The sequence below is a fragment of the Hirundo rustica genome, chromosome 3, assembly GCF_015227805.2.
Source record: "Hirundo rustica isolate bHirRus1 chromosome 3, bHirRus1.pri.v3, whole genome shotgun sequence".
Lineage (NCBI taxonomy): Eukaryota > Metazoa > Chordata > Aves > Passeriformes > Hirundinidae > Hirundo > Hirundo rustica.
Genome location: NC_053452.1, coordinates 99,635,434 through 99,659,555, shown reverse-complemented (window position 1 = coordinate 99,659,555; position 24,122 = coordinate 99,635,434). Strand labels below are relative to the sequence as shown.

General features: G+C 38.1%; 1 protein-coding gene and 2 long non-coding RNA genes across 3 annotated transcripts; 2 read left to right on the top strand and 1 right to left on the bottom strand.

The window, feature by feature from the left end:
- Positions 1 to 522: 522 nt before the first annotated feature.
- Positions 523 to 8,251, bottom strand: LOC120751089 (uncharacterized). Its single transcript, XR_005700261.1, has 3 exons — positions 8,127 to 8,251; positions 7,163 to 7,267; positions 523 to 757 (listed from the first exon to the last, which is right to left on the bottom strand). It is a non-coding gene; the product is annotated as an uncharacterized LOC120751089 (long non-coding RNA).
- Positions 8,252 to 8,421: 170 nt separating this feature from the next.
- Positions 8,422 to 9,606, top strand: LOC131378460 (cAMP-regulated phosphoprotein 21-like). Its single transcript, XM_058419990.1, has one exon. It carries the CDS (start codon positions 8,607 to 8,609, stop codon positions 9,129 to 9,131), a length of 525 nt encoding a protein of 174 aa, XP_058275973.1. The 5' UTR covers positions 8,422 to 8,606; the 3' UTR covers positions 9,132 to 9,606.
- A 77-nt stretch (positions 9,607 to 9,683) lies between these two features.
- On the top strand, positions 9,684 to 10,784 carry LOC120750823 (uncharacterized). The gene is made up of 3 exons (XR_009207730.1): positions 9,684 to 9,799; positions 10,271 to 10,389; positions 10,566 to 10,784. It is a non-coding gene; the product is annotated as an uncharacterized LOC120750823 (long non-coding RNA).
- The last annotated feature ends 13,338 nt before the right edge of the window (positions 10,785 to 24,122 follow it).

Here is a 24,122-nt window from a genome sequence, read left to right as displayed (position 1 = left end):
GTCACACATCAGCATCATTTTCTAGTCATGTGGATTTTGACATTTCCTTTTTTATTAGGAATATTTCCTGTCTTTACTTGTACACCAAGTCTGAAATGTCTTTTCTTGCATTTAAGAGACAAATGCACAGGAACTGCTTTTCCAGCTGCTTAACAACTCGTGCCATGTGCGTCTCTTTCCAACAATTTCCCACCACTCAGCTCACAGTTTCATTAATTTTTCAGGTGAAGTTTTGCTGGTATGTCAGTAAAGGATTGAAAACATTGAAAAATATTACATTGTATTTTTCCACTACAAGCTGCTGTTGGAGTAATTTACTTAGTGCTAGTACAAAATCACTCCACATCCCAAAAAGTGAAGGAAAAATCACATTTCTGGAGACAAGAGCCAGTAAGTCAGTTCTGTACTAGTTCTGACAGACTCTTCCAATACAAACCTAACAATAATATTAAAAATTAAAAGGATCAAATTCTCTAGAAAGCTTTATTTCGCAAAGGGAACTGAAAGACTTTTGAGCTCCTGTTTTGGGAAGCAAAGGGAAAAAAGGTAAGGTAATAAAACTGAAAATGTGACATTTGAATTGATAATGATTAAAAAAAAGAAGTAAAGGCCTTTGTATCATCCAAATCATGCTAAAGCAAGATTTGGGAGGATCTGGAGTTGTGTGGGTGACAGGGGGTGCCTTGCAGCACAGGACAGTGCTCCCATTGGAAACACGCTGCCCACTGGCTGGTTGGTCTCATCTGGAAGCATTTACCTGTAATTAGAAATCAATACAGCTTGAAATAGTACTTTTTAAAGCAAAAGTAACTTTGTATGAAGCAGTCAGGATCCTCAATCCTTCTAGGCTTGTCAGAATCACTGGGTCTAATTCTGACATCCACATGTATCCTAATTTATGTAGAATTGTGAAGGAATTGCAGAAAGAACAGAGATTTAGCCTCAAAATATTGCCTTAAACCCAAAAGTACCCGTTGAGACTGAATCTCTCTGGAGTAAAATGACTTAATTCTATCTACTTCATTATGTTCTGGATGAAGCCCAAAGGACTGTACATTTTAAATGGAAGAGTATGCATTTTTTTTTCACCATACACACACCTGCCATGGAAACCTAAGTTACTTCCACTTAAGAAGGCAGCAGCTCCCAAAATACAGTCAAATAACACTAGCTTGCAATTCATAACTAGCAGGTCAGTGACTGAAGGGGACAAAGAAATGCTGCATGGAATATTCTGGGACCAAGGTTATGCTTATGGCATAAGGGAAGTGCTGAGTTTCCGACACCTTGCAGTCAAGAAACATAGTGAAGATTTGGCTTTGTCTCCCCAAAGTATCTAAACCTTGGGGAAAGGCTTGCTGCAAAGCTGTCTTCTCAGTAACTGAATTAAATGCCCCGTATGCCAAAGCTTTGGAGCCTGTAGTACTCGTGATGAAGAAGAAACCCAGACTAGTCTATTTAAAATATTGTTGAGAGGTAATTTAATAAAGAAACCCTGACTGGGGCAGTCCATGAACTGCTCAATATTGGAAGATTTTTTTTTTTTTTTTTTAAATAAAAAAACCAGAACTGAATGGCAGATGTGCGTGTGCCTTGGCAGCAGTATTAAAACCTTTCAGTAAGTTGGGGGAGCTTTTCAGTTTTGATGTGGGCATGGTTTTCCTTGGGTTTTCCTAATGCTTCCCAGGTGAGGCCATCCCTGCTGCCCACCTGGGAAAGCAGCAGTGGGGTCACTGTTCTCCCATGCCCAGGGCTGCTGCACAGATGGGGACTGCTGGATGCTAAAAGGGTGCATTACCTGCCCGAGTCACAGTGCAGCCCCAATTACTGCAGGGTGCTGGGTTCATTGTCAATTAGAGTGGCAGCAGTGCTGAGCAGCAGCTGTGACAGATGGCCAGGCTCCAGCCAACTTGTGGGCAATGGGATCAGAGCCAACTCAAAGCTTTTCTTTTCTCTTGGGAAAAAAAAAAAAAAAAAAAAAAAAAAAAAAGAGAGAGAGAGAGAAGAAAAAAGGAAAAAGGCTCTCAAACCCCAACATGGTTGTCAGTTAGTTGCAATATATAAGGGGGAAATATCATATCTACAAAGGCAGAATTTATCTGTTCTCTATTAACCCTTACTTTCCGGTTTTTGAAGTCAAGATTTTGTTTATTTATTACTTACTTCAAGCATGTTTTAGCAGGATGCTCAACCTGAAAGACAGTTTACTTTAAAGCTTTGTTCTGAAGAGAACTTACAAGATGCTTTGCTCATAACAACCAGTTTAACCCAGCTGTTAGAGATTCTTAATTAGAGAATATTTTCTACCAGAACTGTACCAGCTCTGTTTCTGAACACAGAACATTAAGATAAACTTAAGACTCAACTTATTGTGTCTGATGAAAGCCAATTCTGTTTACTAGCTTAAGGTGATATTTACCCTGTGTTAAAAACTGGAATCACAGCACCCTTCCTAATCTCATCTGGGTAAGAGTCAAAGTTGTCTCCCAAGGACTTACACTGCTTCATTTCCAGGTGATTTGGTGTGTTGAGCACCTCTTCATTCCTCTCTAGGTTCACCCCCAGCCAGTACAATGCGTTGTTGCAGGCACCAAGGAAATGCCTCAAACTCTCAGTAACCAGTATGGAGCAATCAACAGAAAGGCAGCCAACATGGGCCGTGTCTTGACAGCATTCCGCACCAAATTACACTTCCTGCACAATTCAGGCTGTGACCTCAAAGTGGAACACTTATAATCTGGTCAGACATGTGCTTGAGGTTTATTCACGCTGTGTGCACTACTGCTGTAGCAAAAATGTAGCTTTCTGAGGTGAGAGGGAATACACAAACAGGAATGGTTGTGCCCCATCAGAGGAGGTGGCCTCCTATTTCATCAGCAGCCGGGGGTCAAGGACAGGATAGGTTAGATACTGAGTGAAGGTTGTTTGAGGTTGTGTAAAAGTTGTTGTCAGGTAGTAGGTATAAATCGAAGAAGGAAACACATTTAGATTTTTTTGTCAACTAAATTGCTGATTCTTTGGGCATAGCAAGAGGAAAGGAAAAAAAAAAAAAGTGGATTACTTTCATGCTAACTTTAAACTAAGCCCTCTGTAAGTGCTAGGACAAATGGTTTTTCCCCTTAAGATACAAGCAGCCAACCAGAGATTTCCATCTAAAAGACGAAGTATTTTCAGCTATCCAGAACAAAGGAAATGACTTGTCAAAGAGGAGAAAATTTGAGGTAAGCTAAACATGAACAGAGGTAACAGGATCTGGGCACAGAAAATTAGAGCAATACATCACATATGTAAGACTACAAAACAGATTTTCACCAAATACTAAAAAAGAGAAGGAAAGAGAAAATTTAAGCAGAGAAAACCCCGGTGGCATTACTAATTACTATATATTTTGTTACTTGTATTATAAGGGTGTCTTGAGGCCCCTATCTAAAGTTAAATTTTAAACTTCAGTTATGAGCTGCTGTGTGTCTTGTCAGTTAATGCCCCGAAGGCAGTGAGAGAACGGAAAAAAAATTTAATCTCTGGTTGTTAATAGTGTTGGCAATTGAGTGCATTCCTAGGACAATAAAAAGGATTTTCATTTTTTTAATTTGTTTTTGTTACTATTAATTCAAGCTTTGTGATAACTTTTTCCTAATAATAAAATAATTTCCTCAAGCTGAAATCAACAGTGGAAAAGGGGTTTAATGAGCTCTTACTGCTTAGTAATTCATGCTGCAAAGTTTGATTGACTTCCTCAATGTTCTCCTTATTCAATAAATAAATAAAACAAAACCAGACTTATAATATAATAGCTTTTATTGTTTGTCTATGGGGAAAGAAAAAGCTTTTCCTTTGCTTAACCTTTAGTGCAGAGGTTGGGTTTTTTTGGAGAATGGCAGAACAACCTTTCTTCTCAAGTATGCTTAGAATTCAGCTCAGTCTGTCAAAACCATAATTACAGCTGGTAAATTCTCAACAATCTGAAATCAGTGATGTGTGCAGAGTAGATGATTTCTTATAGCTTTATTTTTGTTTTTCTGTGGGCTATTCTATTCACAGCGCACACTATGAGCAGCCACTGTACCTTTTCTGAGAAAATACTTGTATTCCAGGTAGGCAGAAAAAAACAGAGATGAGGGGTTGATACAGCACCTGCTGTTTGGGTTTTTCAGCAAAGACTTGATACACAAAGAGAATAAAGGAAACGTCTGTGGTAACACAAGCAACATGAGCAAACCAGGAAAAGAAATGCAGTTCTTGCAGGTTCCTTGCAGGCATCCTAATCATATAATCACTTCTCATCTTTTGAAGGACAAGCAGGTCAAATAGTGAGTGAACAATGCAAGACCTTTAAAGAGAAGTGAGTATCTGCATTTACTTGCATGGACTATGGCTCGTATACATCAAGAGATGTATAAAATTGTTTTAAGAAAAAATCACTGATAAAAATAAATTATTCTGAAATGTAAGTTTACAGGGTGGCTTTGAGATCAGATAAAAACTGGATCAGGAATCCCTTCCTTACCTACAAGTAATAACTGTGCTCTTCATTTCATTGAAATACTGAAAGACAAATAAATTATTTTGAAAAGTATGGTTAAAAATGCCAATATGTTGTTTAATAATTTTCATTTATTCTACTTTGTAATCAAACTTTTGCAATATGTTTTGAAATAATTTTAGATGTATCAAGAAAGTTCTCTATTGAGTAATTATATCACATCTGCAGTTTTAGGCAGAACAGAAGTTAAAATCTTTATGAAGGTAAAAGTCAGATTTAAAATGAAAAGATAGTTTTGACATTAAACAGGTGAATAACTTTACACGTGAGAACCATTCCATTTGGCACTATTCATGTGTAAAATCACATATCATTATGCTGCAGCTTAATCCTGCTAATCCTTATTTTGGGCTGGGTCACACTGCTAATTTTTAAGACTTTTCATCTGTTTCAATAGGTATTTCTGGGTATGATGAAAAAGAGCTCATTTACTTAAAATATTTTCAAGAAAACCTCTGAGAAGCACTCCCTCTCTTCTACAATAAATAGCTAGCTAAATAATAGATAATTTAGTAGTTAATTGACACAGACAATATACAAATTAATAACCACACTGTGACAATGGAAAAAAGAAAAAAAAAGGCAAACCTGCTTTTTTATAGAAGGGCACTATGTGGCTCTTTATTAACTTGCAGCCTCTGCAATATCTTGTATACTGTTGACATTCCTTAGCTTGGGCTAACAGTAACATGATTACAGTACTCCCATCACACCCTTCACTAGCTCTGTCAGCTCTATTCATGTGTTACACACCTGTGCATATTTGCAGTCCATTTAACAGTGGTGTGAGAAATATTAGCTTTCAAGGTGGACTCAGTAAAGATGTTTCCCCCTCACCCTTTTTGTACTTCGCAAGCACTAAAAATGTAGTTAGAGAGTCATAAGGCCTTCATCATATTCAATGCTATCATGGTATTGTATCAATTTCACTTCTCCAAATAGGTAGGGATGGAAGTACAGAAGTACATCAACAGCAACCCCCACCGCACACACCCCCCCCCCCCACCCGGCAGTATTTGGATCTTCTCTCAGCTGTGCCAGGTGGCCTAGTGAGAGATAGAAATTTTTTCTCTTGTATCTGAGATTATCATGTATATTAAAATGTTCCCACCCTTAATGTTCAAAACTCATAGGAGCATCCTAGTACCATAGGGAGACAAAACTTTCCAATGTCTATACATTTCAAAATTACATCAAAAACCACAGGGAGCTGTTTAAGAGAATGATAAGATTATTAATGACATAAATTAATAATTTATGTTAGCATTTTTACATTCAATTCAAATATCTGTATTTTGTTATGGCAGATGAAATGCAGTATATTTATCTATTAGTACTAAATCTCTCATCTACACAGAGAACTCAGTGGGCAGAGGGGATGTCACTATCCACAATCTATTGAAGCCTGCACTTACATGCAAAACACTTTTTTCCCTTAATGTCTGGATGTCCTGATGTAAAAATATGGTGGCCCTGGAAGTGTTTGTGAGCAGTCACACATGGGAGATATTTTGACGGTTTACTGCCTGTATTACTGACACAATGGGTAAATTCAACAAAATTTAATCCCAGAGTTGAATTAAGATTGAGGTTGAACTGAAGTCTGTCAACTGACTACTGCAGTTCTAGCCTCTTACATCATTAATTATTTATTTGATTTGAATAAACACTATCACAATTCCAATTTATCCAGAAATGTATCCCAGATAAAGCCAAGAAAAAGTTCTCTTTTCTTTTGCAAGTGTAGGTAACAATTATTCGCTAATACAAGCTACTTTCTATTGGCCGGTAGAATGGTCATAATTAATCAGAACTAAAAGAAAGTTAATGAGTAGGTAAGAGATCTCCTTAAATCTTTTACATAAAACAGGTACACGTATTGTAGATGCTGTCAAGGTGTCAGTGCTGGAAGAAACAAAATTTTAACTCAAGCTTTGGGGCAACTGGTAAATTTAGAACTACTTTGAAGAGAAAAACAATTAACAATTGGTAGCATCCTCTCTCAAGCGTTTGGTGAATTCTCCTTCCTCATGTTAATTCTCAGATGGCTCGAGGACAAATGCTACAGCTACTGAAGATATGCAAAAGCCCTAATTAGTGTTTCAAAGGCTTGCCCTCATCAGTTTCCTGATTTACCTTTGTGTTTAAATACTTTTATTACATCTTACTTCACCGTTAGGGGATGCTGTGAGTGGTTTCACTTTTGAATGAACCGAATTGAAAAGTGGAGAATTAAAGGTCTAGATCCTGCATGACAAGCTTGGAGAAAAGCTGCAAGGTAGCAGCTCCAGAGTAGTAAATGGACTCCCTCTTTTCTTCCACTCATAGAAAGCTGTGAAATTCATAAAGACTTTTAAAACAAGATCTTTATAATTTTAATGTGAGTGGAAAAGAAAATATGTTATAGACATTAATGAATCACAAGTTGGTGTTTCACTAAATGAACGGATAAATCTTTTAGTATTGCTGTTTCACTGAATCATACCATAAAGTCACCAAAAACATTGTTAGATTACCACAGCAGGGGCACTTCTAAATAACAGCTCTGAGAAATAAAAAATAGGGAGAACTGATACAAAATTAATTACTTGCAAGAAAATTCTCCCAACAGCAGCCTACCTTCATTTTGCCTTGAATTGGTGAAATGGTTACGAAACTTGAAACAAGACAGTACAGAAATGGTCTATTATTTCTTCTGACATCATGACTGAAATGCAACCACACCTGTAAGTTTTAGGGAACAGAGATTCTACAGTTACTCAAGGGAGAATCATGTTTCAACCCTTCTATGTCTAGACCACTTATTCCTGACAGTGAGATGATGAAAATGAACTCAAAAAAACCATTTGGGAATTATTAATTTTTCCACTGCATATTCGTAACATTACCATAAATGTGCTGAAATCATAAGAGCTTAAAAAATTAACTAATCAGTTGTGCCTATTTAAATTTAAAAAGGTGCTAATAAGGAAAAAAATTGAAGACTCTTTTATGTAAAGAATCTGTGTGCCAGCTCTGAACAGATGTGAAATCACAGAGTATATTAGTTTGAGCTATCTATAAGTAAGATATTGTCATAACTCAGTCACTGGAAAGATTTTTGAAATAGTTGTGTTGCTATAAACCTATTTACAAAGAGAAACGGTGTAATGTAGTTAAAGAATTTTCAGATTAGTTTAATAACCTTTATGTATGTGAGACAAAGGCAACTCTCAGATGCTTTCCTTCACAGTCACTGGTGCAATTTAAGTATATCTGTAAGAAATGGATTAATTGCTACTTGTACTAGTTGGGAATGTGGCCAAACAGTCTTCACATTTTCTAAACGAAATACAAATATATTTACTGTGGGAGGAGAGACAGTGATAGCAGTAAAAGTACTCTTGCTCCTAGTGTGTTGCAAATCATGTCATTCGGGCTTTTTCATCATGTCAGGGTCACCATTTTTCATCATCATCAAGATAGCCACAGCACTCCAGAGTGCTTCTTTAAAAATTTCAGGGAGCCTCAAGTATCAGTACCTCATTACCTAAAATACCGCCTCTACACTGCAGTCCCATGTTATTTAAAACCTCTTCCATACCTTTGCTAAGCTGCAGTCCTAGGAACAACCGCACACAGCTCCGGCTTGTTCTCTCCTTCTTCTCCCCTCTGCATTTCTAGCTCCCTGCTTCCCATCGCTTCCTCCTCACAGCATGACCAGCAGACTCCAACTGAGTGACCACTCCACCAACTATCTTACTCTTTTATCACCCATAGCTGTGAGGGCAAAGCTGTTCCCACTCTTTGGTAATTAACACAGCTGCAACACTTTAGGAGCAAGGGTGCCTTCAGCACTACCACTGTCTGTTCTCCCACAATTCATTCTATTTTGATGACAGACTGCAATCCAGGTTGACTATGGTGCATCAAGCTCTCGGAAGGACTGGCAGGGAGATTGGCACTCTGAACTGTTAATGGAAACATAGGACTCACATTGCCGTTGATCAATTGGGTGGACTTAACGAGCAAAGACCAACAGAGGAAGCTAGGAAGGCAGTTGGAATTATAGCAGTTTTTCAGAATGTCTAAGCAAGGTAAATTGAACCAGGAGAGAGCAGAAGAAGCTGCAAAAGAGCAGGAGACTGCCATCTCTGAAACCAACCTGGATAACTGTGTTCTTAATAAACCTGAAAGCTCAGAATTAGAGGAGGAGAAGCTCAGTGATTCCGAGACAGAGCTGCAGGTGTTACTGCCAACAAAAAGTTGTTATGCAAAGCTTAAGAAGAAACGAGGTGCAAATCAGCAGAAAAAGTGGTCCAAGTCAGGAGCTAAGGGAAAACTCATGTGGAATCTTGCTGTGTGTGAAGAGTCATCCCCTCATCCAGGAGCCGAAAATCTTCATGACAACCAGGAATCAATCCAACTACATCTTTCAAGTTTTCCTAGCTTGCAAGAAGAAGATAAATCTAGTAAAGATGACTCCAAGAAAGAAAAAAAGAGAAGGATAAAAGTAAAGATAAAAACAGTGAAAAAAGCAAGATCAGAATGCTATCAAAAGATTGAAGTCAAGAGTATACAGACTCAGACAGCTCAAATCGAAATTTGAAGCCAGCCGTAACAAAGACAGCCAGTTTTGGTGGGATAGCTGTCCTGACAAGAGGAGATAGCTCATCAAGTAACAGAATTAGCAGCAAACTGTCTAAAACAGATCACTAACTTGATCTACTGACATAGGAGAGCAGATCTCAGATCTTTTAAGGCAGACATTTCAAAGCTGTCAGCTTAACCAGTGTGTAGTGAGAGCTTCAAAGTATTTCCCACTGCTTCCATGTGATTTACTCAGTACAATGTGCTTATTTGCTAGTAAAACATATGTGTTGTATTTAAACATTTATATAACTTTTAGTTCTAGGAGAAATATGTAAATATGTCATAATGTGAATTTACCTAAGCATGTTTTTCTAGAAATGCTCAACTTTATAATTAAAAAAGAAAGGGGGAGTTGTGGGAGAACAGACAATGGTAGTGCTGAAGGCACTCTTGCTCCTAAAGTGTTGCAGCTGTGTTAATTACCAGAGTGGGAACAGCTTTGCCCTCACAGCTATGGGTGATAAAAGAGTGAGATAGTTGGTGGAGTGGTCACTCAGTTGGAGTCTGTTGGTCATGCTGTGAGGAGGAAGGGATGGGAAGCAGAGAGCTAGAAATGCAGAGGGGAGAAGGAAAGAAAGAGCCAGAGCTGTGTGGAGTGACTCATGGAACTGCAGCATAGCAAAAGTATGGAAGAGTTTTTAAATAACATGGGACTGCAGTGTAGAGGAGGTATTTTAGGTAATGAGGTACTGATACTTGAGGCTCCCTGAAATTTTTAAAGAGGCCCTCTTGAGTGCTGTGGCTAACTTGATGATAACAATCTACAACAGATTTTTAAAGCAATTTTACTATGTTCTAAAACATATAGCTAATTGCTGTAATGAGAGAAGTATCTTAAAATTATGTCTAAGAAATGTAAATAAGTTATACAGTCATACCTGTGTAGGAATCGTGTGACTTTAAGTACCTTTAAAACCTGGTTTTAAAGTTTAAATGACACATATGATTTCAACAAAGATATCCTTGTAGAAGTAATTGATTTAGTAATTGTAATAAGCAAATGTGGAAACTTAAGGCAGGATTTAGAGCCATAGAATGACTTAGGTTAGAAAGGACATTAAAGATCACCTAGTTCCAACTCCCTGCCATGGGCAGGAACACCTTCACTAGACCAGGTTGCTCCATGCCCCATCCGTCCTGGCCTTGAACACTCCCTGGGATGATGTATCCCCAGCTTCTCTGGGCAGCCTGTTCCAGTCACTCAGCACTCTACAGTAAATATTTTTTTCCTAGTATCTAATCTAAACCTATTCTTAGTTTGAAGCCTTTGAATTCCTCTTTGCCCTGTCACTACATGCCCTGGTAAATGGTGTCTTTCTGTCTTTCCTTTAGGCTCCTTTCGGGTACTGGAGGGCCACATTAGGTAACTCTGATGCCTTCTCTTTTTCAGGGTGAACAATCCCAATTCTCTCCGCCTTTCCTCATAACAGAGCTGCTCCATCCTTCTGATAGTCTTTCTGCTCTCTTCTGGACTCAGGTCCGTGTCCTTCCTCTGGGTTGCTGGGACCCAGAGCTGGATGCAGCACTGCAGGTGTGGTCTCACCACAGCAGAGCAGAGGGGCTGAATCCCCTCCCACACCTGCTGCCCACGCTGCCTTTGATGCAGCCCAGGACACATTTGGCTCTCCAGGCTGCCAGGGCACATGGCTGGGTCATGTCCCACCTCTCAGCCCCCCTGCACCCCCAAATCCTTCTGAGCAGGGCTGCTCTGGATCTGTTCATCCCCAGCCTGTGTTGGTACCAGGGGTTGCCCCTACCCAGGTGCAGCACCTTGCACTTGGTTTTGTTAAACCTCATGAGATTCCCATGGGCCACTTCTCCAGCTTGTCCAGGTCCCTCTGGATGGCATCCTGTCCTTCAAGAGTGTCACTGCACCATACAGTTTAGTGTCATCTGCAAATTTGCTGAAGCCTCATGACTGGCTCATGTTTTACTGTCTGTATTGTGAGCAACCACGGTTAGGGATGTGACTCTCACCTCTACTGTCCATACCCAAAGTTCTGTTTAAGTCATTGATAAATTAGCCATTAAAAGCGAATATTTTCGTTTACATTCGTACACAAAGAAAAACATCTTTCCATTTCTCTACAGATTTAATGTTAGAAGCAGAGATCTATTGAAATGTGCCTGTCCGAATCCTGGTAATTTCCCACAGAAATTCCAAATAATATAGGTTTCTTGTTCCCATCATCACTTAAGCCAAGTATCACTTCATGCTACATCTGGAGCTCTTGAACTTCAGCAAAGCACCTAATCTCTGATTTTAAATATCTTCACCTCATGCAAGCTCATTTTTCTCTTGCCAGCTAGGATCATAAATTATAATTTATTCTAATGTTAAATATATCCATTAGTCTCAGAGTTAAACAAGGCTGCAAAACAAAGAAGGAAAAAGAAAATCACTGAAAATCACATTGTTAAACTGGCAGGGAACCCAAGCTCCAAGCATGAGATACTATGAAATGAAAGAGAATAGCAATATAATTCACAATGAGTTTTCTCCAGCAAGACTGAATTTAACAGGAGCTATTGACATCTGCAGGAGAACAAAGCCTCCTAAAATTATCTATTTGATAATATTCATAGAACTAGTACAAAAGCACCTGCCTGGGTTTTAAGAATGCCCTTGATATCATTTTAAGAGAAATTCATGGTAACAATTTAAGATAAATTATTCCTTTTCCTCTAAGAAATTCTGAAATATTAGATTCAGAAAAGCCCTGTTAGGTCAGAGTAAATGTCCTCAAATCCTGCCTTGGAGAGTGGCCAAAAGCAAGGGAAGAGATTAAGAACAGGGTAAAGCTGTAGTGATGCTTTTGCAGTGATTAAGTGCTGAGGGGCCTCCTGAGGAAAAATTATTGTCTTTGTATTTAACAAGTTCCAGTAGCCATTGCTTCCTTTAATTTATACAAGTTTTTCCCCATACCTTTTTTTTTTCTTTGAGAAAAATAGAAAGAAACAATTCTGTATTGAATGCTTCAAGACACTCATGACTTTATATTTCTTTAGTCATATTTCTATTTTAGCACTTTCTGTCTTTTCTTTTTAAGTCTTAGTCCCTCTTGTTCTTTCCTTATACAGAGGTTAGAGCATAATTTTGATTTTCTGGGTTCTTTTCTATATATTTTCTGGTCAATCCATATACTTTTTAAGTCAAAGGAACCAGCTGTTAAAAAATGATATGCAATTATGGCCATGTGCTAGACTTATTCTGTCTCACTATATTTAGCCAAATAATTTTAAACATTTGGTTGGAGTTTATTTAGCCACTGAGGAGTGTTAATCTGATGTTTTAATAGAGTTATTATAAGGTATATATATATATAATATCAATAAAAATGTAGAAAATTGTGGTAGTGTGAGAAGTTGTTTGGTTACGTTTTTAAATGTTCTCTGTAAAATTTCTGTAAGGTTTTGTATTGTAATGGTTTGTTCCGATGTACCCCCATTCCATGCAATGGTTTCTCCCCCTTGGAGTGTGTTATATAATAGTTTGTTTTATGTCAATCATCCCCCTCCTCTACCTACCCCTGTCAATCCCCTCTCTCTCCTCTTGGGCGCCTGTCTGTCACTTCGGGGCCCTTCCCTGGTTTCTGGAAAGATCCAGGGAGGGAGTCGAGTGATAGGCTGGTGCCCGGGAAATACCCTACCCCCATCTGGTTATTGGATCTCTGTTCACAAGTTAACACCCCTTGTTACGCCCATGTTCTACCTCATTGGCTGATCTGTTGTCACCACCCCTGAACCCTCCCATGTTTAAAAGCCGGTGCACAGCTTTGTTCGGGGCTCTCTTCGGGCAGCACTTATCTGAGGTGGAGCTGCGTGCCGGACTCCCCTTAATAAAACACCTTCCTACCCTGCCTGAGAGAGACGACTCTTTCTTCGCCGCCGTGGTCACGACTCCAACTAGTCCTGTCGCTGGTGTGGGGGAACCAAGACCCCACGGGGGGGGAGGTCGCTTGCCCAGCCCGCGACCCCAACCCAAGAGCGTTCACCGCAGTGTGTGAGGCTGAGCTAGCCTCTGGCCAGCGCCTGTCCGGCGCAGTGGACACTGCGACAGAAAATATATAATTATAAAGTGAAACCAATAAGATTTAAAATATGTGTGTTTGTATATATATATATATATACACACCTCAATATTTGCTAATATTACTGATTTTAGTTGCCCATTTTTACTGTCTTCCCAGAAGCATTTCACAACATTAATTTTTATATTGATTTTCCTCCTTAGCCAAAGCGGAATGCTGGTTACTTTTGTGGAGCAGTACAAAGCAGAGACCAAAGCCATCTCTCCCTCTACACCGACTGCAGAAAAATTTGATGTAGATTAAAACTCTAATTTAGCTGATGTATGAAACTATGTAACATAAAAATCATTATCATCCCTGGTATGCTGATGGTTGAAGATTCCTTTGTTTCCTAGAAAAGCACTTCCATACTTCTCACAGCACATCTGTAGCTGTAGGATTAAAGTAAGGTCAACCTAACAAAAAGTGTAGGTGCAAAGCCTTCAGTGGGTCGCTGCATAGTTTACACATAATCATGCAATTCTAGGTTAAATTCCTCTTTCCATCTCAGCTTAAGTAATACAGTAGTTCGACCTCAGTCCCTTGTTAATATTTAAAACATTTTCCCTTGCTTCACTGAGACGTCTAATATAGTTATCTTTGACCTATTGACTGGCCTTATCTATATCAAGTATTGTTCTTGGTGCTTGAGTAGTCTTGTTCAAATCAATAAAGGTAAAGGTGGCATAATCTGCCTATAAATGGAAGATGTCCTTGCATATTATAGGCTGTGTCATGCATCTCATGTCAAACTTTTTTTAATTTCACAAAGAAATTAGGAATGCATTTCAGTGGAAATCCTCTGCAAGAGTCAGTTTTGCCTGTAAATGTTTTTTTCCTAAAAATAAGCAGTTTTGATATTATCTAGCACCTGTACAATGACATCAGCTACTTGGAGTTTCAACTTAGTATTGATGCTTAAGCACCTCTGATTCATGCTTCAAAAATAAGTTATGGTGCATTTGAACTCTGTTCATTTTGTTACAGTTTGAAGTATTTTCAACATCAGTGTCAAAGAGAATTGAAAAGGAGCTGTCTGTAATCAGTGCAAGGTCAGATTAGCTCTCTATGATTCTGTTTTTAAAAACATGTAAAATACATAGCGAAGTGCTGCTGGCTGAGAAAATTTTATATTTCTTTATTAATAGCTGAATTATTTCTGCTGTTATAGTCTAAAATGTATAGATAGCTTTTATTTAATGAAAAGCTGTAACATCTCAGAAATCAAGAAAACATCTAGCAAAATGTGATCATTTTACAGCCACGTTATCAAAAGGCACATGTTTGTTGAAGTCAGATTGTGTAGGAAGAGACATCTTTAGCAAAGCTGCCACAGCCCAGCAACAAACTGTGAAATTAGAGAAGTTTCTCAGATAAACTGACTTCTTTTGGGAATTGAAGCCTCAAGGCTGAGATTGTGTAGCCTGCAATAAAACAGACTGCCCATTTCCTCAGGGCTTCCTATTTCCTACTACAGGTGAGCATGGATTTAAATTTTGCTAAAATGTCACTTCAGCAAAAGCAGCAGACTTTGGGAGCACTTTTTGAACCTACAGACAAGGAACAGGGTGAAAGAGCAGTGACAGCACTTGGTGGTATAATACTTAGAGCAAAAAGACACCTCAAGATTCTGTGGCAGGCTCATTTTCAGTCTTCCTTCTGGCTCTTATCCCTTTCCTGAATTCTCACGTGTCTAGATGCCATTTTCCTGCTTGCATTCTTGACAGAAATTCTCCTATTAAAGAGAGCGAAAAAATGCCAAACCTGTTCAAGAAATCTTTCGTTACCTTGGAGTGAACCTATGAGTTACCCATTCCTGTTTTCTCAGAAAGAAATGTAGGGATATGAATTAGTCCATTATTCCAAGGATATCCCCAGGAAGGGTGGTTCAGCTTGCTCTAAAATCCCACCCTAGCAACAGCAAATTTAAATTGTCAGCCACATGCTTACCCCAGGCAGCAAAGAACAACAACAGAGATGGCAATAGAAGAGTCTGGGTTACAAAAGCAACAGAGGGTGGGGAAATCTGTGATTACAGGAATCTGCACTGAGAGAGTGGGTGATGACCTTCAGGTAATGGGAATGCTTTGGATGAATAAATAAAAACTTGGTGGCTGGTCCTGTGGCTTCACAATGTTCAGAATTATTAGGAATATTCTCAACTAAGCTTTTGCTAGATATGATTCCTTCATGCACACATTGCTGTATAAGAAAAGGATAGCCATACATTTTATAAACTATTCATTAATTTTACATTACAGATGTATACACATGTATAGATTGTTTTGGCAGAGTAGCAATGGTTACATCCTATGGAGAGAGCAGGTGAAAACACTGGGCACACAAGTGTACCATACCAACAGCAATAAACCTGTCTCATTTGGATCCTCACAGAACTAGATTCAGATAAATATTGGCAGTAAGAGATGTTTTATTTATAATATGGCTAATAAGGGTGGGGTTTTTTTCTGTGTTGTGATCCTCAGATCCATAACAATTGACAAAATCATCAATTGCATGAGGAGTTTTCAGCTGCATTTTACACAAATAGGCTCATATCAAACTTCAGTGTAACTCACCACAACATAAGATTTTATTATCTTTATAATTAATATTTGCTCCAGTGCTGACATAGTTTGGGAGGTTAATCTTATGTGAAGCTTTTGATTAAAAACCCAGATCCACTGTGGACTCTACATCTGTTTTAAATAGCAGCAACATTGTTTCAAAGAAGTGGATAATTTTAGTGTGCAATATAGATTAGAGTTTCCTTAAGACATTGTCCCATGAGATTATCTGTGGTTGACTCTTTTCTAAAATTATTTATAGAAGAACAAAACTATGTCAGTCAAACTGTAGTTGCACTGCAAGATTGTAAATAAATAATTACCTTCTAGACCTTAGAAGTATATGGCTGGACGTTAGATATCGGGCCTGTTTTTCATTTTACTGGGATGAACTAGCTTTGAAGTTCTTCAGTTTCCTATCAAGACACACTTCCACTAGTAACATATAATTATTTATTTACTTTGTATACCCAGACTGCTTTTCCTGAAGATAATAGTGACCTACCTTCTATTCCAGTACTGACTTCTTGGTTTGCTTTACAAAACGTAACAGGGATGGCCATTAATGGCACAGAAAACAAAGTTCAAGGCTTCAGAGTACATGGCTTTAGTAGAAGGTCAGTCCTGATTATCTCATCAGTGAAATTGAATTAGAAACATTTTCCGTATTCTAAGTGCACCTGTCTGTAATCATAAGATCAGATACTCTAAACTTGTATAGTGGATTTGACAATAATTAGATATCTGGTCTTCAAGAACTACTTTTATAAAGCAGATGTGAGCAGTTTTGGCCTCTGCCAATCAAAGTTATAAATTTCCTCAGGGCTGGCTAGGCAGATTTTGAACAACACTGATTGTCATAGTATATGTAAAAGTCTACAGCATCTTACCGTAACTTAGAGTTTTAGTATCTAAAATATACTTAGGAATATGCATGCAGTGAGGAATGTCAACATTTCTACCATCCAAAACATCTTTAATAAATTTATTAGTTCCTGTTCCTTTTCATAATCATTCTGACTTTTAATATGCTTGAAACCTAATCTGTGTCTAGGAAGTTTAGAAAACAATCTTTCTAAGAAAACTCTTTCATCTGAAGTCAGGCATATAAAATTAAGAATGCTCAAATGTACGAAATGAATACTCCACCTTATTCACTATCTTGCCTCCAGTCATGGCCAGTAAAAATAATTCACAGGAAGAGGAAATATGTCTTAAGAACTAAATGAAACTTTCAGTTCTGCTCTGAGTGAAAGACAGTACCTGTTCTTCATTCTGTATTTCTTGTTGCATTTTGCTGGAGGCATGATTTATCCTTGAAAAACAGCTTTTTTAATTCATTGTTTCGGTGCCTTAATTCCACCTAGTTCAGAATGGGAAGATGTAATGAGACATTTCTGGGCCTCTCTTTGAAGGAGGTCAGGAGTTCACCGAAGCTCGAACAGACAAAGCATTTTAAGGCACACAGGGACCAGCAGCATGCACATGAGTCATGCAGCTGATATTACCTCTCTCTCCCCCACTAGAATGACTCACTGACAATATGGCAGGGGGAAGGTAGGGAGATGCTCAAAATTGTGTCTTTACAGAGACTGTAGGTATTCTACTTCTGCACTTTACCTTTTCACATGAAGCTTCTTGGTGTTTTAATATTGCTAATATTCATGGATATCCCTCACTTTTGTAACTACCTGTTCTTCCCACTTCTATGTCTAAGCATTACACTGAGAGTTTCAGGGAAGTGAGGAATAAGGCTCTGAAAGTATGGAATATTCTTTGTAAAAATAAAATAATTGGAAGTGGGCTATGCATTGGAATTATTGGAAGCAAGAAGTGAATCCTTTTAAAGACCCAGTTGCAGTGTTAAATGTTTTTTTCTGTTCTGTGTTTTGTTGCACTTTGCCAACCTGTTTTACTATAACTGTACTCTCCATAACATTACCTAATCCTGTTTTTGTGGTAATTAGCTATCTTCTGTCTATGGCTATAGATAATTTAGCACTCTAGGCTTGCATAGCCTGTTAAACTCTCTTATCTGAAATCATTCTACCCACACCTGTGAAAAAACACTGTCCAATTGTTTATATCAGCTGGATCCTTCTTCAGCCTATTTTAGATTGACAATTTTCCCCACACATATTTTAATCCAGAGAAAACTAGACTCCACAAACTACTGAAAAGTAATTCTAATAAGTAGAAAAATATTTCAATGATGATTCTAATAACTGAAACCTGTTGGGTTGTAAGTTGTTATACAGGTAGAAATTCAAATAAAGGCAAATGAAGCCATATGCAGTAGTCCAGCTTCAATTTATGCAGTGGAGATCAAGTTCTGGACTAAGATATATAAAATATGAAAGGCTAATCATTATCTGCTGTATATATATCACTGCACACCACAGATACATCTTGATCACATCTCTTGTACTGGTTAAGGAGGGGTATCCTCTCTGGCTGTACATAAGCATAATTTGCATTCTTGAATACTGTTATCCTATTCATGGTAATCTATAGAATGTGCTGGAGGAGGTTCAAGTTGGATATTAGAAAAGCATTCTCCACCCAGAGAGTGGCTGGGCCCTTGAAAGTGTTCCCCAGGACAGTGGTCACAGCACCAGCCTGACAGAGTTTAAGAAGTACTTGGACACTACTCTCAGGCACACGGTGTGACTCCTGGAGTGTCCTGTGCAAGGTCAGGAGCTGGGCTTCATGATCCTTGTGGGTCCCTTCCAACCAAGCATATTCTGTGATTCTGTGAGACAAGGTGGATTCTTCTTGTGTCACTCACCCAGTCCTCCACTGTGAGCTAATGGGAGTTGCATAAATCACGTATGGAGACATTGGTTAAATGGGCTTCATGTTTGGGTGTTGGTGTAACTTCCATTGACTCCAGTGGTGTGTGTACTTAAAAAGGAGTTTCAACTGCAAGTCAAATCTAAAACCTTAATGGCTTAAAATTACCTGAATAGGATTAGTGTGCAGATCTGGCTCCAAAATACTAGTCATTATTACACTATTTGTCTGATAAAGTTCTAAGCCTTCATCTGATCTCCACCACTTTACTTACATTTCAGTTAGCTTTGGTGTGTTCTTTGAAGAAACAGACGCATAATCACTGATTTATATACTTTCATGGGGTGCAGCAAACCCCTTCATTGCCATTTTTTTAATTCTAAGGCACCACGTATCTTTATGCACAAGCCTCTGTACTCTGCACATTTGAATCTTAAAAAAAATTGTAAAAGTCTCTTATGTTTGCGCTTTTAATTTAACACTGGTTGGGATATCTGCCAATGCAGATAGGCACTTTTCTGTGCACTGGAAAACCCAATTAGGACTTGTTCTTAGTTTGATTATCAGTCAGAAACATGCATACAGAAATATTCATTAGAGACCTACTGAGAGCTGTGATAAAGCAGCAGACAGCTGAATTATAGAGTCTGTCAGTAACCCCACTACAATTTTACATTTGCTTGATAAAGGACAAGTAACAAAATATCTAAGATGTAATTTTGAGCCTACTGGAGCTGTACTTTATTATGGTAGATATTGTTCTGACTGTCTTCAGGAGGCTGGTAAGTGTTTCATGACATGATATTGTGCACAAATGATAAATCACCACGCTAAATGTTGCACCACCGTGCTGTGCAAAGAGATGTAACGAACGTCAGCTGGAGATAGCCTCTCAGTCACATCCAAAACCAGTAATCTGAGGGTTGGAAACACAGTACATAATACAAGAAGCTTGTACCCAAAACATTTATACGTCTAAAGGATGATGACTCGTTTGACCCCACTTCCACAATTCCACAGTTCTATACAGTGCCTAGGAAAAAAGGGTAGGAAAATAATTCCTCTTGGGTAATTTTGTAAAATAGTTCAGTTAATGTTAAATAGGTGTACTTTTTAGCTTATAGATATTTTACTATTGGCCTTAACTTCTAGCAGCCTTGAATGTTGGCACTGCAACACATGATCTGAAATCATATTAAGTTTTCAATAGAATTGAGAAAGACATATTCGTGTAACTATGATACCAGTCAGCAAACTAGATCAAAGTCTCTCATACAGTTTATTTAAAAAGCACTTGGGAAATCTGGTTCCAATAATGACTTCAATGTGATTTCCTTTCTAAACAGAAACAGTATCACATTTGTAAATGGAAAAAATGACATTTGATCCCTTTATTGAATGTGGTGTTTTACTAACAGAGTTGTTCAAGGTATATAAACTCCCATCTAAAATTAAATTATTTAAATAAATATTTTTTTTAAAAAAAAGCTAATAAGAATGCAGAATATAAGGTTTGTTTAATATTCTCAACATGAACCAGAACCATTGTCACTCTATGGGCTGCTACAGTCCACAAACTGAACAAAAATAGCAGTAGTGTGTAGTGTTTCTTCTGCGATTGAGTCTCATTCAGACTAGGATTATTTATCAGTCTTTATCTCACAACATGTACTGCATCATCAAGCTTAAAATAAAAACATACTAAATAAGTTACTAAAAAATACTGTTGAAATATCAGTATCAATTTCCTTAAGCCGTGCTTACTATGTGTGTATTAAATAATTGTACAGTAAACTCTGATGAAGGGTTAAAACCAGTTCACTGTATGAAAAGAAGAGAAAGACCCATGCCCAAATGAAACATGCACAGCTTTTGAGCAGAGCAAAATAATAAAATACAAATATATCCTTCTCGACATCTTAATAATTTTCTAATGGGTAACTATATGTGTATTTTTGGCATAGTAGCCCAAGATGCTTGACTGGCACATCTTACTTCAGTGCTTGCAAGCCTCACAAGCTGTGAAAGCATTTTTGCTTGGAATATATTTCCCTGTCATTTAAGGTAATACAGTCTTCCCCATGTTACCAGACAAAGAGCAGATGCACAGAAGCTATGTGTAGGTGTACATTAGCAGGTACAGGCCAAACTGAGCTTGGTCTTCCCATGCTAGTATTGGAATTGGAAATATGATGGGAAAAGACACCAGCGTAGGTGTCTGCATCTAAATTTTTGATCCACACAGTTCTAACCACATGCTGCACCAGAGCTAACATACTGGGCTGAAAATCTGGAGGCTGACTTCACAGCACAGGATGGGACTGAAAGGATAGTTCGAACCTCCCCCTTTTCTGCCTGGATGTTCCTAACAATTCCCTTTTGCCTGGCCTGAATTTAACTCAGCCGTATGGAAAAAACAGAGAGATGTTACCCAGCTTAAAATGTGCAAAGAAAAATGATTGGTTTTCAATCAGGTCAAATCCCTTCTTCATCTAACTGTGCAATGACGTTTTTCCTTACACTGGTAATGGGGACTTAACTATAGCAAGGGGAGTAGAGCTGAGCTACTTTTCCTGATAGCACAAATTTAACAAGAAATAAAGAAGGAACACCATGCATAATATATTGGCATGAGTATAGCACTGGACTAGACCCGACCAACTTGCCCAGGAGTAGAAAAGATTCCTTTTAGAGCAAGACCTAGAGTCTGAAGTTGAAACCTTGTCTTCTCCCATTGTAGGCCACCCTGCTGCTCTCAATGATCTTCACTCTGTCTTGTATACCTGCTTTTTGGGATAGGTCATGACAACTTCTCCATATATAGGTGAAAATTAAGGAAAATTCACTTAGGAAAAGGACTTTTGATATGTGTTTAAATTTAAATGTTTTGTTGTAGAAGGATGGTCTCAGGTCTGTGGTCATTTGCTCTCCTAAATCAAAAACTTCAGCCTTGATACAAAGTTCAAGCTATTAATAAAGGCAGAAAAGGCCTGTTGATTTATGTGAGTCTTGTTAAAAGGAGTTCAGTTCTTCAGCACTTGGACCCACTTTTCAGTTTATATTTAGAGCTTAGGAAAATGACACATTGCCTGTAAACTTCATATACTGTGAATCTACCCCAAATTTTGTAACTATTTTCAGTCTTCTTGTACAAAAGAATCTTTCTGAGGATATACATTTACATGTATACCTGATTATGTGGGGCTTGAGTGGGACTGACATTATGGTTAAATACGTACAGTGTAGAATTTAACTTTTCTGTCTCAAACTGGGTGGGGTGATCCAGCTGTGGGAACCATATGGAGTCTGTAAGGATATTTGCAAACATGCTTGCTTACACACTAGGATAGTTCAAGTTTCTAATATTTTAGTGTTCCTTACTTCCTACTCTGGTTTTATTTTCATTTTAAGGAAACATATATTTTATAGAACCATAAAGACACATATACATCTATATTAATACTGTATCATACTTTTTTTTCCAGCTGAATTTTACTCTGAGAAAAATGACAAAGCTACAGCTGAATACCACATGAAAAATATTTAGTCTTGCGAGCACTATTTATATATCAAAAATCTTTATTAAAATCATGGGAGCACACTGCTGAGTAAAAACATCTGTCATTTCCCCTCCATCTACTTTTTTCCCCCTTAAATAGTAACACCCACATTTCAAATGGCTGAAGAGTTTATTTAAGTCATGCTGAGCATATGGAAAGTCCCTGTACCATACACACACACACACAGAGATAAGTGAAGGTCTGTGATGAAGAGCCCTAAAAGTACTAGAAACACTGCAAAAAAGTGAAAGAAAATACAATAATTCCATGTCAGTGTTCCACTAGACGCAGTAGGTTTGGGGATACGTGTTGAGTATAGTCCTAGGAGATGACCTTCTGCCCCCTGTCATTACTAAAGATTGTAGATGGGTGAGCCATCTTTCTCAAAATACATATTTATGCTTTGCTGACAATACTGATTTTCATGTTTAAAAATAAAAAATGTTCCTTATAATAGACATATAATTATTCATACTCTGGAGGCTTCAGTCTCAGTATGTGGAATATTGGAGAAAAAAATGATAGTCTGCCTTGAATAGTTTATAATCTGCTCCGTAAATCTGTCATTCAGTATAAATTTAAAAAGCTGGCCGAAGTTTGAGCCTGGTTTTGTTTGAGCCTCTGTGGACCCACTTCTGATTTATAGCATTGCACCTGTAAAGGAACACATCCTGTCAAATGTCTGCTTGGATGAGCCAGGCTACTTGGATGAGTGAGAGCTGAGCCACAGAACAATGCCAGGAGTAGTGGGAGAACTGAAGGGGAAAAGCAGCAGCAGCAGCAAGAATGGCACAATGGCAGACTGGGGTCTGCCTCTTCCCTGATGGACAGATGAGGTCTCCCAGCTTCTGGAACTTTAGTAATTTCCCATGATTTTTAAGGGGAAAGTCTTCTTTTCTTCTGCAACTTCATAAGTCTTGATCAGACATTACATGACACTTATTTTTCCAGAACACAGGGACCTGGCCTCCTGCCAGGTATGCATTTATGTGCTGCGTCAGCCTTGGCTTATCTGGAGAATGAGAATGAGAAAGAAGTGTTATGCATATATTATATAGCAGAGTTCCCACAGGACAGTGCAAATTCTATGTATAGTTGTTCTTCTAGGCCAGTTTTGCACTGGAAATAGAGATTCTCCTCCCCATCTCCTTCTGTAGTCAGTCTGTACAGTTCTATAGTCTGAAAAGTTTAGGTTTCTCCTTTAAAATTTTCTGATTAAAGCTTATTTTCTAATAATTTTCTTTTTCCTTGATGATTACATAATTACCTCCAGATCTCCTGAAGTTGCAGAGGGCTCTGAAGGAGATAAAATCATCTCTCAGACACACAGAGGACTAGTTTGTTTGCTGGAGTGTCCATCCAGTCCATTAAGAAAGAAGAGTAAATTTCAAAGTTGCATATGCTGAACTTTCAGGAATTTTACTGTTTCTATCACTAAATCTGGCAGGATTAAGGCCAATAAAAACAGGAATACTTTTGACCTGGGGACTTCTCTAAATTTCATAAGAATCGTATAGATGAAAATTAATTTGGACTGAATTGAGAGCAATAATTAAGCTACATACATTGGTTTAAAATATTTCTTAGCAAACCAGACACAGTGAAAAAAACCCAAAACCCTGTGGATTTAGACAAATGTTTGTGTTTCATAAATATGTCAAATATCAAAATGTTTTCATCTTCTTAAAGTCTGCTGTGAAATTTCTATAAGCCTACTTGTTGGAGTTTGTGGTTTTAGTCCCCACAAGTTGTCTTCTTTTCCCTCCACAGCTGTTATACCATGATAACCACTGTTTGGAAAAGAGCAGACACAGCTGGCTGTTTCTTCAGTGCTGTCATTGACCCTTACCCTATCCATTAATTGTCCATCACTGATGATATCTGACCTCCTACCTCCTCATCAAACACTTCCATATCCAGATGTGCCTAGTCAGTTCTCAGAGACATGATTGATGAA